The 13,161-nt window shown below is 40.8% G+C and overlaps 1 protein-coding gene across 3 annotated transcripts in view; it reads left to right on the forward strand.

Moving 5' to 3' along the window:
• Nucleotides 1-13,102, forward strand: part of MICALL1 (MICAL like 1) — a 34,029-nt gene extending 20,927 nt beyond the window's left edge. For all 3 annotated transcript variants that reach the window (XM_081958507.1, XM_081958509.1, XM_081958508.1), the window contains exons 8-16: nt 523-920; nt 2,752-3,230; nt 4,836-4,970; nt 6,421-6,547; nt 6,635-6,725; nt 7,800-7,873; nt 9,047-9,161; nt 9,678-9,724; nt 11,141-13,102. In XM_081958507.1, the coding sequence (XP_081814633.1) occupies nt 523-920; nt 2,752-3,230; nt 4,836-4,970; nt 6,421-6,547; nt 6,635-6,725; nt 7,800-7,873; nt 9,047-9,161; nt 9,678-9,724; nt 11,141-11,262 (1,588 nt within the window). In that variant the 3' untranslated portion in view covers nt 11,263-13,102. The remainder of the gene's footprint in view (nt 1-522; nt 921-2,751; nt 3,231-4,835; nt 4,971-6,420; nt 6,548-6,634; nt 6,726-7,799; nt 7,874-9,046; nt 9,162-9,677; nt 9,725-11,140) is intronic.
• Nucleotides 13,103-13,161: the final 59 nt, after the last annotated feature.

The following is a 13,161-nucleotide window of genomic DNA, read 5'->3' on the forward strand; positions in this document are numbered from 1 at the left end:
TTCTGTGGGAGCTGAGTTTGTTCATTCATCAAAGGAAAAGTTGCAGCTGTCCATTTACATGACTGTCTACTGAATCTTTACCAATGTAGAAAATTAATCATAACATTTGCTTAAATTCATTTTGCTTCTTCTACCTCTGAAGAAGTGCTGAAAGTGTGCATGGAGAAGAAATCCATTTTGTTCCTCTGAAACAGTTACTGTTGTTGTTATCCAGTCATTTTTAAATTTGTACTTGCAGCCTGAAGGATATAAGCTTACAGAATTAAAACGAAAGACAAAATGAAATTGCAGCAATAATTATTTTGTGTTTAGCTATTTCTTTGTAGTCTTTCTTTGTGTTGTGTAACACACTCGCAGAATATTTAGATCTATACATATGAGAAAGTCCATCTTGTTTCCTCCCAAGGAGATACAGGAACACACCTGCCATCTTCTTCTACTGAGGGAGAACTTTCCCTGCTGTGATTCCAGTCTTCCTTTTCATCCTTCCTTACGTTGTGTCCTTTTTTGCCCTCCAACCAGCTCTGGTGAATTGCTAAGGCCCAGAGACCCTCCATGGATTGCACTGGTTCAGACAGAACCCAGGAAGAAGCCGGCTCCTCTACCACCAGGCAATAGCAAAGAAAGCTCCCCAGTGGCCTTCGAAGAGAATGAAGGTAGAATAGAAGGAGGAAAGGCACAAATCAGGGAAGACAGAGCTGTCCTGGAAGAGCCAAAGCCTTATAACCCCTTTGAAGATGAAGAAGAGGAAGAGGAGGAGGAGAAGGAAGTTGTCATATCACAGAGCACGCAAAAGCAAGAGCAAAGGGAGGGGGAGGGTGGTCTCAAGCCTACTCATCCCTGGTACGGCATTACTCCCACAAGCAGCCCCAAGACAAAGAAGCGACCAGCTCCAAGAGCACCCAGTGCCTTCCCACTTGGTGAGTTTCTTCAGCATGTTTTAAAATGGAAAAAAAATGCCTTCTAGATGCGTACCCTGACTTATCCAGCATGTCAATGCCTTCTTCTTTTTGCAGCGTAGATCAGTGATGGTCAACCTTTTTGGCACCATGTGTGCTTGTCGGGGGCCGCAACTGGAAGAGGAGCTGCCCAGGGGGCATGCGTGCACTGGAAAATGAACTTCTGTTTTCCAGCGCATGCATGTGTGCCGGCCAGCTAGTCTTCCAGTTACGGGCACACATGCGCAGAGGACCATCAGCTGGCCGGCGTGCATGCTCACACTGGAAAGCGGAAGACTAGTTCTTCCAGTTTCCGGCACTGCCGCACCCACGAAGGCCAGTTGATCGTTGTGCGTGCATGTGCACCAGAAACCCAGAAGAGGAACGGGTGGTGCCATGTGTGTGCCAGGCGACATGGCTCCACGTGCCACTTCGGGCACATGTGCCATAGGTTCGCCATCACGGGTATAGATCATGATTGATTTGATCTTTCAGTTGCTTCCAAAACAAATGCAATTACCTAGTCCAGGGGTGTCCAAACTTGGGAACTTTAAGACTTGTGGACTTCAACTCCCAGAATTTCCCAGCCGGCTGGCTGGGGAATTCTGGGAGTTGAAGTCCACAAGTCTTAAAGTTCCCAAGTTTGGACACCCCTGACCTAGTCCTTCTCCGGTTATTCTTGGAGGACTAAGGAAATGGCAGAGAGCTATTGTTGAATATTTTCTCCCCTTTCCTTGCATTTCTCTTCTGTTCCTTAGTGAAGGACTTTTAAGACTTTTAAAACTTCCCTGCCAGCATTCAGTCTTGAAAATAAGTTTTCATTCTTCACTAAAGACAAGGTGTTGTGGGCTGTATTGTCTCTTCTTTCCTCCTATTTTTTTTTAAAGGTGTGTTATTTATGAAACCTAATTGATCTGCAGCTTAAAGACTGGGAAGGACTTGGCTAGATTTTTTCTCTAGATGTTTTTCCTTTTTCCCCTCTGTTTTTACCCACTATAGTTTGGAGGGCACAAAGCAGTGGTGCATGACCTGAATTTCATGGTCCTGTGCAGTCTTCAAAAACCTGAGGGGAGCCCTCACAAGACTGCTGCTGAAATGTAAGATTATGTAACGGAAGAGAGAAATTTTCAACTTATCTTAATAATAAAAGCAGCACAATTTAACTTACCATATTTTTCGGAGTATAAGACACACTGGAGTATAAGACGCACCAAGGTTTTGAAGACGCAATTTTTTAAAAAAAAATTTGCACTCTGCAGACCTCCCCAAAACGGCCCGTTTGTTTTTTCTCAAAAAAAGGACATGCATAACCTTTAGGAGCCTTATAAAGTGCTCCTGGGGGCTGGCAGGGCAGAATTAAGCAAAAAACGGCCCATATATCGCTTATTTCTGCCCTCTCCAGTCCCCAGGAACACTTTACAAGGCTCCTAAAGGCTCTGCACCGCCATTTTGGTGAAGGGGCGGGGTTTGAGGAGGCCAAAAATGCTGTATTCAGTGTATAAGACGCACCCAGATTTTCAGCCTCTTTTCTGAGGAAAAAAGATGCATCTTATATTTGAAAAATACGGTAAATTCAAAATTGTTCTCTTTCCAAGTACTGTTTTGTTCAGGCCTCATCTACTTTTGGAATGGGTTTCCTGGAGCGTAGCCTTTATTTTGGAAAATGTTGCACATCCTTAAGACCAATGGGACGAAAGGGTGGGGGCTTGAGGTCTGGTGCTTTTCTGTCACTAGCTGCAGGACTTCCACCAATGGACCTGACTAGCCAAAAGATTCTTCATGCTACCCCCAAACTCTGTCTTTCCTATTGCAGTTCCCCATCCCATCTCCAGGCTTTCTCACTCAGAACCATCTTCTTCCACGCCGTCCCCGGCCCCCAGCTTGGAGAGTATCACATCTGAATGTTTGGCCAAGGCTGCTGATAACCTGAACGATGGCTCTGTGCCGAAGAGCTCCTCTGAGCCTACGGTCCATGCTCCAGCTGCTTCCATCCTTTCCCACTCAGACTCGCCACTGATCAGTGTCCCTTCTGGTGAGGGACCTACAGTTCTGCCCGCCTGTTCTACCGATTCCTCCTTATCGTCATCCAGTGATTTGACAGGCTATGGGGATGAGGCACAAGGTGGACATTTACAGACTGGCAGAATTTATTCGTCTGGGAACTTGAAAACCAGCCCTGGTAATACCTTTCCTAAGCCTCCTGCTGGAGCATCTCCCACACCCATTCTCTTGGCATCAGAGTTAAACAGTGGGTCTGCAAGTAACTCTCCTTCACCCAAAGCACAGCCAAAGGTAGGTAGCAGGCATAGTTGGAAGCTCTCTGTCTTTTTCTTTCCTTCCCTTACTCTTCCCCCGTCTCTCTCTACCATTGGTATACTTAGCTTTCTAGGGAACATGGGATTTGTTCGCTATAAAACATTCAGACAATTCCATCTTTGTCCATAAAATGCTTCATTGGTCTCTTGGCATTACTTAGAATTAGGGCCAATGCAGTGGTGGGTTCCGGATCCCATCGCAACTGGTACACTGCGACGGGGCTGGGCATCCACCTCGGGCATGCAAGCTGCGCATGCTTGCACACCGACTTTCCTGCAACGCTCCAGCTGCTCAGCAGAAGTCGCACAGGCGCTGTAGGCTGCGTGCACATGCACAAATGGCCCGGTTGGCTTAAATACAGGTAAGGAATGCGGGTGGGCCCTCCAAAACACCGTTCCGGTATGGTGGCTGCTGCTCCCAGCTGCCATCGGTACGCCCGTACTGGGGCGTACCGCCCGGAACCCACCACAGGGCCAATGGCATTTGGTTCTGAAGTTCTGTTTAGAGCTGGCCATTTTAAAATTTATTATTTTGTTAGCTTTTGACCACAACTTGGTTTTCCTCAGGGGGTTAAAGAACTAGGCTCATTTGGAGAGCAAAAGTCTACCTCACTTTGATTAGTGACAATACTCTTGACACTGCCTTCACCAAGAAGTTCATTTTATTTGCTTCTGAATTATTTTCCCAGAAATGATTATGGGACAAATTATGTAAACTAGAGAAGACAAGAAGTGCCCTACAGGGAAGGACCATAGCTCAATGCACACACTTGGCATAGTAAGGGCAGTAGTGGGTTGCTCCCAGTTCGGCCCAGATTGGGCAAACTAGTAGTGGCAGCGGTGGGAGGCTCCGTCCACCTGCCCGGATGCTTCTGTGCATGCGCATGCACATGAGCAAACCGGTAGTTTAAAAAATGGAAACCCACCACTGAGTAAGGGTTGTATTTTCAGGTAGGGCTGGGAGGACTCCATCATGGAACCTTGGAAAACTAGTCAGTAATAATAAAACTGAACTAGATGTACCCGTGTTCTTATGAGGTAGTTACCTAAGGGTACTTTTGCTTTTATGCAGTGATCCCATACCACCTAAAGAGTCCGTATCTCTTACCTAAGACAAAGAAACAAACCAAAGACATTACTCAACATTCAGTTTCCGAATCAAATTATGCTGTCCAAATTCAAGCTGTCATTCAATTAAACAGTAGGGCTGGAAAAACTTTTGTCTTAAATTGTGATATTTGCCAGTTAGATTCTAAAAGATGGATTGACAGTTTTAAGTGCAACTTCCTACTGTCTTTGATTCTTGGTTTTTAATGTTGAGAGAAAATACTCTCTAATCCTTCAGTGTTTCCACAGCACTTATGACTTCTTATAGCACCTATTTTTTTCTTTCTCGGATAACTCATCCTGATCTAGATGTAAAATGACCTGGGCAATATATTCATTTGTTCCTACTTATCTGACCTGGAGGGGAAATTTTTGAAGGTGATACACACTTTAGCAATGCATTTGGAATGTTCCCATTAAAGAATGAGGATGCAGCCCAGAATCACAAGTTGTGCTTTTATCTGTTTGTACCTAGTCATCCTGTAAGGAGAATCCCTTCAACCGGAAGCCTTCACCTGCCGCTTCCCCCTCTATTAAGAAAGCTTCAAAGGGACCCAAACCAGCAAGGCCTCCGGCTCCTGGACATGGTTTCCCACTAATAAAAAGGAAGGTAATTGGGATTGGGGGGAAATGGGGAAGTACTTTTGCATGGTGCTTCCTGAACTTTCTTTTTTTAAAGAACAGATGCTGGAAGGGGGTTACTAACCTTCTAAGAGAGGGGTTGAATACTAAGATAGCTTATCTTCATTTTCCAGAATTTTCATCAATGGCAATTATGGGTGGTGAATTTTGGCAATTAAACTTCACATGTCTGAAAGGGGCACAGTGTCAGAAGGCTGCCCAAGAGATTCTATAAGGAAGTGCATTACAATATAATGGTATAGTGGCTTTTTCTAAAGACTGCACTACAGTAAAAGTCACCATCTCAGGTTCTAAAATTGTGGCCTTAGAACTTGGCTTGGGACATTCCAACCTCCAATTCTCTTTTTTGTAATGATTTCCATACATTGTTATTGCCATAAGTCAAAATTACAGCTGCAGGCGTAAATTTAGGCACACTTGGTCAAATGGAATATTTCAGTGCCTTCATGGTCCCAGGCTTGAATATTATTAAGATTCTGTGTGGAGATCTCAAACTTCCTAAAAGAATGTTTAAGCTAGAAGAGTTCTACCAGGAAGATGGGAAAAAATTCCAAGAAGGAAAATAGAAAGATACTTAATCTGACTACAGAAAACACTTAGAAGTTTTCAATTCTTCCAAGGCAACTGTTGCATGAAGTGGTGACTAAAATGGTGTTCCCAAAATTTCTGCATGCAATATTCATTCTTTCTTTATTTTAAATTTGTAAATGGCTATACATACATCATAACCATGTATTCAGATTTGCAGAAAGATGTATTTTAGCTTTGTATCATGTACGGACTATGCCAGCTTCTACTCACCGAAATGTACAATTTGACTAGAGATGCCTAAACTTATATATAAAACAACATAAGGAATGACATAAATTGAGAGTGAATTTGGTGTAGTGATGAAGGCATCAGGCTAGAAATGGGAAACTGAATTCTAGTTCCTCCTTAGGCGCAAAGGCAGCTAAGGTGACCTTGGGCCAGTCACTTTGTATCATCCCTAGGAAGGAGGCAATGGCAAACCACTTCTGAAAAACCTTGTCATGAACACTTGAGGGACTTGTCCAGGCAATCTCAAAGAATCAGACACAATTAAATTGGGGGAGGGAGGGGGGATTTGATTCCTGACTGTTAACCATGAATTTGCTTCCTTAGGCTTGAATGTTCCGTTAAATAAAGACAATAAAACCACTCCCTGCCTGCCTTTCACAGTTGTGAAGGAGCTAGGCAGTCAATGCCTGTTTCAGGCAAGAAGTTAGAAGAAATTTGGCATGTTGTTATCTTCTCCCAAATCCTGTCCTGCTTCTGTCTCATTGTCTGTTAACTGTTAATTTCTCTCTGCCTACTCTGAAAATAGTTGATACTTTATACAAATCTTGTTTGGAATAAAACATATGGTTCCTTATTCCCCCACCCCCTTTTTTTTAAAGGTTCAGTCAGATCAGTATGTTCCAGTGGAGAATATTTATGGTGAAATGGACAGCATTGAGCAGCAGCTGGATGAGCTGGAACACCGAGGAGTTGAGCTGGAAAGGAAACTCCGGAGCATAGAGAATGGTAGGATAGCTGATGCTACTCCTAAGGCTGGATAAGGAAAGGAAATGTGTTTTTCTGACCTCACCCTCTCCTGTCTCCAATTGGCAGATTTCCCTGAAGATGGTTTGCTGGTGGATTGGTTTAAGCTGATTCATGAGAAACATATGCTGGTGCGGCGGGAGTCTGAACTTATCTATATGTGAGTACAATATAAGCTGCAATTGAGTTCAGCAAGACTTAACTTTTGAACAAATATGCTATGAATTATATTTGTTAGGTGGCAAAGAATCCAAAGGGATCTGGTAGCACTTTTTCTGAAACTTAATTGTTTTTTTAATAAATTTTATTAAAAGCCATTAAGTTTCCATAAGCTGCAGCTCACTTTCTTTATGTGAGCTGCACTCATGCAAATTTATGAATGAATAAAAATTTATTTGTCAAAAAAAAAAGTGCCATTAGACTCCTTCAGATTTTTCACTACTATAAAATAATGTGGATCTCTTCCTAAAATCCCTACAGTGAGAAGTCATTTATTAGTTGGGTAGTTTCCTGCATATGGGGCATAGAATGAAAGCAAAATGGCTAGCATTTTTTCATTCACTTACATTCCACTGACAGTCCTGGAAAATTATGGAAGACCCTTGGAGCAATATACTCAGAAATAAAGACACCCTCAAATATGCCACAGAAATAGAAGTAACGTAGCAGAATCTAGATGATTCAGGAACCATTTCTTGTCAAACTCTTCCAAGCTAAAAAGGTAGAACTGAAGAATTTGATGCTATTTAGCCCACCGCACCCGGAAACTACCAATGTCTGATACTTTCTAAGCACTCTTTTGTTGTTAAGAAACTTTCCTGCCAAACTCTTGTAGCATTGGACATTGAACCTCCTGTGGACAGTCCTGAAGGATATTTCATTCAAGTGCATGCTTACCTATTTAAGCAGTTGATTATTTGTAGGAAGCCCAGAGATATGAGTGTAAAACATTCAAAGTAGTTCTTCTGACCTTTGGAAAAGTGATCTACCTGGATTTCATTCAGTATTTCAATAGTGACAAATTCGGTAATGACAACAGAAATGCAAACGGGGGGTGGGGGGGGGCAGCCATAAGCAGTGCCTTTCTTAGGTAGCAGAAATTGTGTAAAAATGCTTGGAGAATAAAGCATCTTTTCTTTTACCGAAGATTTGAAGATATGTTGGTCCTTAAAGATGGTGTATCAGTTTTTACAATAATTAAAGCAATAATACATATTCTGTTTCTTCTTTCGAGTTTTAAGCAGCAGAACTTGGAGCAACGTCAAGCTGATGTGGAGTATGAACTGCGATGTCTTCTTAATAAACCTGGCAAGTCTTAAAGGGTGTTAGCCTGCTGTTTGCTTTTTTTTTTTTTAAAGGTCTTAAGTGAAATATGTTGTTGCATTAGGAAATTATTTAAATCATAAGCATCTGTTCTCTCAGTGGGTTTGGTTCTTCCCTAATCCAATATCGGTCATGCATGGGCTGCGCTGGAGGGAAATGATGAGAATTACACTTTGATACATCTGGGAGGAATTACATGGAGGAAGACTGAGTTGTGCTTATTGCTTTTTAAATGTTTTTTTTTTTAATTTGTTTCACCATACCTTGGCTGCCAACACGGAGTACTGTTCTATAAAAGCAGAGTCTCTGTTGCTAACCAAGAGCTTTTCTGCATGCTCTCTTTTTGCCCTAAGAATCCAACAAAAAAGAAACTCCCAAAATAGGCTGAAAGCATAATGACTTGTTGAAAGATATCAGAAGTTACTGATTCATGACTGGATTCAAATGAGTATTGAACCCACAATTGATCCTTTAATATACATGATAACATGTATAGAGTTATACATACAGAGTCAGCCAGATGTTTAGAATGGATTTGGCATTTTTATACACCTATCAAATCTTTCCCAAAGACCTGGGATAGACAGATGTTGTCTGATGGTGTTAAAGATATTGTCACAGGATGTAAACTGTTCCAAGTAAATTTGGCATTTGCAATTGACTGGTGGTAATTTTGTTCATACCATTAGTGTTCAAGTGGTGGTCCAGATGTTTTGGGATGATTATTATTCAATCCCACCTTTTAAAATATATTTTGGTGAGCTCTCATTGTTCATTTTCAGCAAAGAAACTCAAATGACACATAAAATATAGACTGCCTAGTGTTAATCTACTATAGTTTGTTCTGATGGCAGTGGGTTTCTACAGAATCCCGGTATTGTGCTGCTGAAGATGCTACTATACAAGCAGGATAGAAAAGCAAACTTCGACCAATCTTTCATATATTCTCAGCATGTTTAATATGTAGTGAAGAATAAATGCATGGATGGGGATCAAAAGCACTTTTCTCATGTAACATTTCATAGAGCCTAAATTGTCTTTATTATATCATTTGTTTCCTCTTTCTTTCTTTCTTTCTTTCTTTCTTTCTTTCTTTCTTTCTTTCTTTCTTTCTTTCTTTCTTCTTTCTTTCTTTCTTTCTTTTCTTTCTGGTGCTAGATAAAGACTGGACAGATGATGACCGGATCAGAGAGAAGGTATTGATGGAAGAGCTTGTAACCATTATTGAACAACGGAATGCCATTGTCAACAGTCTGGATGAGGATCGGCAAAGGTAGTGAAAGGAAAAGCACATGGCTGTATTTTTGGTTAATTGAAAACAATTGGCCTGGAAAATGTTGATTGTAGCACTGCAAAGCATAATTGCATGTGTGATTCTTACCATTAATTCTTTGGTAAGCTAAGCCAGGTGGTATTAGCAACTTGGGCAAAAGGGTAGTGCATTAGTTTATAGGAGATGGGTGGGCAATGTGCAGCTTCTGGAATCCCCTGCCATCGTTAGCTATCTTTTCAGGAAAGGATACATTCACAAAATGTAATAAATGCCCCCAAATAGATTGAACAGAATTAAAAACTTTTTTTAAAAAAAATACGGAAAACCCAGGCAACAGCATATGTGTGATGAATTTTCCCTATTTGGACCTTCACCCACTTGAAAAATATTAAACATAGACTTTGGTCACTAAATAGCAGCTCATCGCTGCTTTAGGAGCACGATTCTTGTTCTAAACAGTGTCACTTTGGCTACGTTGACTAAAACAGGATCTGATTGTTTTGCTTGTTTTGCCAGGGAGGAAGAGGAGGATAAAATGTTGGAAGCCATGATTAAAAAAAAAGGTAAGAAGAATGAAGTCCAGTCATTCAGACTTCCGAGGCTCAGATGCAGCTGCTCTTTGCAGAATGATGCACTGATATTGTTGTTTAACTATTAAATATGTTTGTCTTCTGTAAAAAATATATTTAATGTCTATATCCATACCAACTTCACTTCTATCCTAACAACTGTAAGCCAAGTACAATTAGGTATAAAATATAAACCAAATAGGTAACTTATCCTATACTTTTTGTTCCTTCCAGACAGAAGGAATTAGAAATGGGAAATACAAAGTAATGTTTCTCCATCCTAAATTGGCTTTGGCAGTATATGGTGTTGGCACACTTCTCTGTTGTTAGGGAGCATCTTTGTCAAAAGAGGCAGCACATTTGCTACCATGAGCCAAGGAAGAGGGAAGTTGTGTTGGTTTAGCTTCTTTCCCTTTGCCAACTCAGGAGAGTAGCAAATAACTCTTAAGAGATCAAAGAAAGTTAAGTGAAAAGAGGAGATAAACTGAGGCATTGGACCAGTGAATCTAAATCTGCTTTTCTCTTTCACTGCCAGTGTAGAAGAGGGCAATCTTCCTTCCTTTTGAAGCAAATACCTCAAAAAGACAGAATATAAGTCATGAACATTTTTCAGGGACATGCATTTAATTTGTTATTTTACATTGTTTTTGCTAGCTGTGGAGCAAAAACAAATAGAAGGCATAGAAGTTATGCCCAAAATATTGGAAATCCAGGATCTTTTGTGATTTGTCATAAAAGCTAGAACCTGTTCTGTAACAAGAACTGTTCATTGTCAAGAGAACATGATTTTTTCTTTGATCTGGAGAATCACAGCATATATAGTGGATAGGATGGATTAAGGGTACAGTGCAATAATTCTAAATTGAGATTCTATTTTCATTCCCAGAGTGGTGCAGATTCAGTAATGAATACTTTTAGTGACTGTTGTGGTCTTAATATTTGCCACCTGAAAATCTTTTCTTTCTTAACCCAATACAGGAGGGGGGGGGATCTGAACACAACTGCAGATTCTGTAAACTTTGCTAACTATGATTCCAAGATGATCTAAGTTTTAGAAAACATGCAGATAAATGGATTTATATTCTTAGATAAGATCCATGTACAAGTTTTGAATATTAGTCACTACATGTAAAATATAAAATTTACATTCCTGTAAATCCCATCATTGAGGCATTTTCTGGATGCATTGCTTAAGCATCTGTGGTCTAAGGAAGTCATTCCATGTATTATAGGAAGGACCTTGGGTTAGTTCAGTATTTGATGTGGTAGCATTAGGAAGGAATAGTTTCTGAAAACCAAGAGTTTTTTGTTCAGTTTAAGCAGACAGTTGAGTAATCTGGCTGATTCTAAGAGAGCCTTCTATGCCCCTCTACATTGCATGCCACTAACCCTAACCCTTTCTCTCTCCAGAATTTCGCAAGGACTCCGAGGCTGATAGCAAGAAGAAAGGAAAATTCAAACCAATGAAAGTGCTGAAGTTACTTGGAAATAAGCCTGACTCAAAAAGCAGATCCCCCAAGGAAAAAAGCTAAAGCAGCTGGGTGTGCCTGGCAAGTAGGATGGCTTCCTGCTTTTGCCCATTTTTTTAAAAAAAGAGGTTGTGCCTTGCCATACACCAAAGCTGGCTTTATCTCGGAAAAATCCAACCACCTTCCACAGCAGCAGGTGTTAGAAAAGGGGGAAATATGGCAAGTCTTATGAGCACATGACAAAGAGGGACAGACATGGAGGAAGAAGCTGTTTGCCATTTTCTCTTTCAAGGTGGGGATGGGAATGGACAAATAAAATAGCTTTAGACTTCCTCAGTTGTGCACCTATTATATCTTTGACTGTTCAGAACTTTTAATCATGCCTGCTTTGGGGAAAGTTGCACTAATTGTCCTCCTCCTTTAACTGTGATAGTCACATGTGCCTAATAATCTCTTTGGGGGAAGGAGGAGGAAGGGAATCCCCACTGTAGTTTGGGGAGCCTCTGGTTATCTCTCTAGAATTCCTTTTCTTATTCTTTTTCTCCTCTTTGATCATTCAATTAAATAATAATAATAATTGGGCTTTCAGGACAGATTTTTGTTGTGGGCTTAAATTTTTAAAATATTTTGACCATAGAAAAGTCTATTATAAAGTCTGTAAAAACAGCCAAAAATCTAACCAGTGCTCTTATTTCTGGAAGATTTCTCTGCCACCAAAGAAGATATGCTGTGAATGCCGATTCTCTTGGCAACCAGTTAACAGACCAGAGGAAAGACTAAGGCAGCTTTGACCTCTGTTGTAAAGCAAATTGCAGTTGCTGTCAGAGGATAGATTTGTGCAGGTGTGAATGGAAAACAACTGGATCTTTTTAACCCTCTTAGTTGCTTCTGCTGCTGCTGCTATTTATATCAGGGGACACAGCAGGCTGGGACAATAACCCCTTGCCTGCCAAACATTAGAGCCAGAAGAGGATGTCAAGCTGTCTTCAATATCAACAAGGTACCACTGTAATTCTTCTTAGCTCCCTCCCCTAAGGGTTTATGTGCATGTTTTTTTTTTCCTAAGAGTGCAAAAGATCTTTATAATTTTTGTAGCCAAACTCCCTCTATCTGACTTTCAGCTTTTTTTTTTTTTAGTTTTGTGTGTATGTATGAATTCAGAGGGGAGAATGTCCATTTTTTTTCCTCTTCTGGCTTCTCTAACTTGAGGGACTATTTATTGAGATGTTTGTTTGGTCTGAGTTAAATGTTGATAATATTGTAGATGTTGGTTTGAGTTCTTATTAGCAAATGCTGTGCTGCTTTATTCAAATGTCACGAACTGGCAAACAGTCCTTGACTGTGATATTCAGTCTGGAGTACCCTCCCTAACCTGGAGCCCTCCAGATGTGTTATGCTACCATTTCCATCTGGTCAGCCAGTATGTCATGTTAATACTAGTTTGGGAATGATGGATAATTCAACACATCTGGAAAGCAGCAGTTAAGGTTTAGACCTTTTTAAAGCAGAACTGAATTCATTGGTGGTGTCAGCTCTGATTGGTACCATCTTCTCAGCCTCTACAACAGGGGTGTCAAACTTGTGGCCTGCGAGTGGATGCATCACGCACTGGCCACCCCCATCCCCATTTTAGCGAAGGGGAAAAAAGTAACGATGCATGACACAAGTTTGACACCCCTTCTCTACAAGTACAGTAGCCACCATCTAATTCTTGCTCTCAGCTACAAGATTGTCCAATACACAGCCCTCCCTTTTATAAAGTAAAACAAGTCAATCTTTTAAAATGTCCTGATATATTCCCATCAGAAATTATCAGATTCTGGTGAACATAATTACCCTGCGTTAACTGCAATCTCCACTGATGGGCACAGATGAAATAAATAATAAAACTGATAAAACCCTATATTTTGTATCTGTTGTGTTTGTTTCTATAGTTTGAGATGTCTTGGCAGGAAGTGGACA

Source organism: Natrix helvetica (assembly GCF_964273705.1).
Source record: "Natrix helvetica genome assembly, chromosome: 6".
NCBI lineage: Eukaryota > Metazoa > Chordata > Lepidosauria > Squamata > Natricidae > Natrix > Natrix helvetica.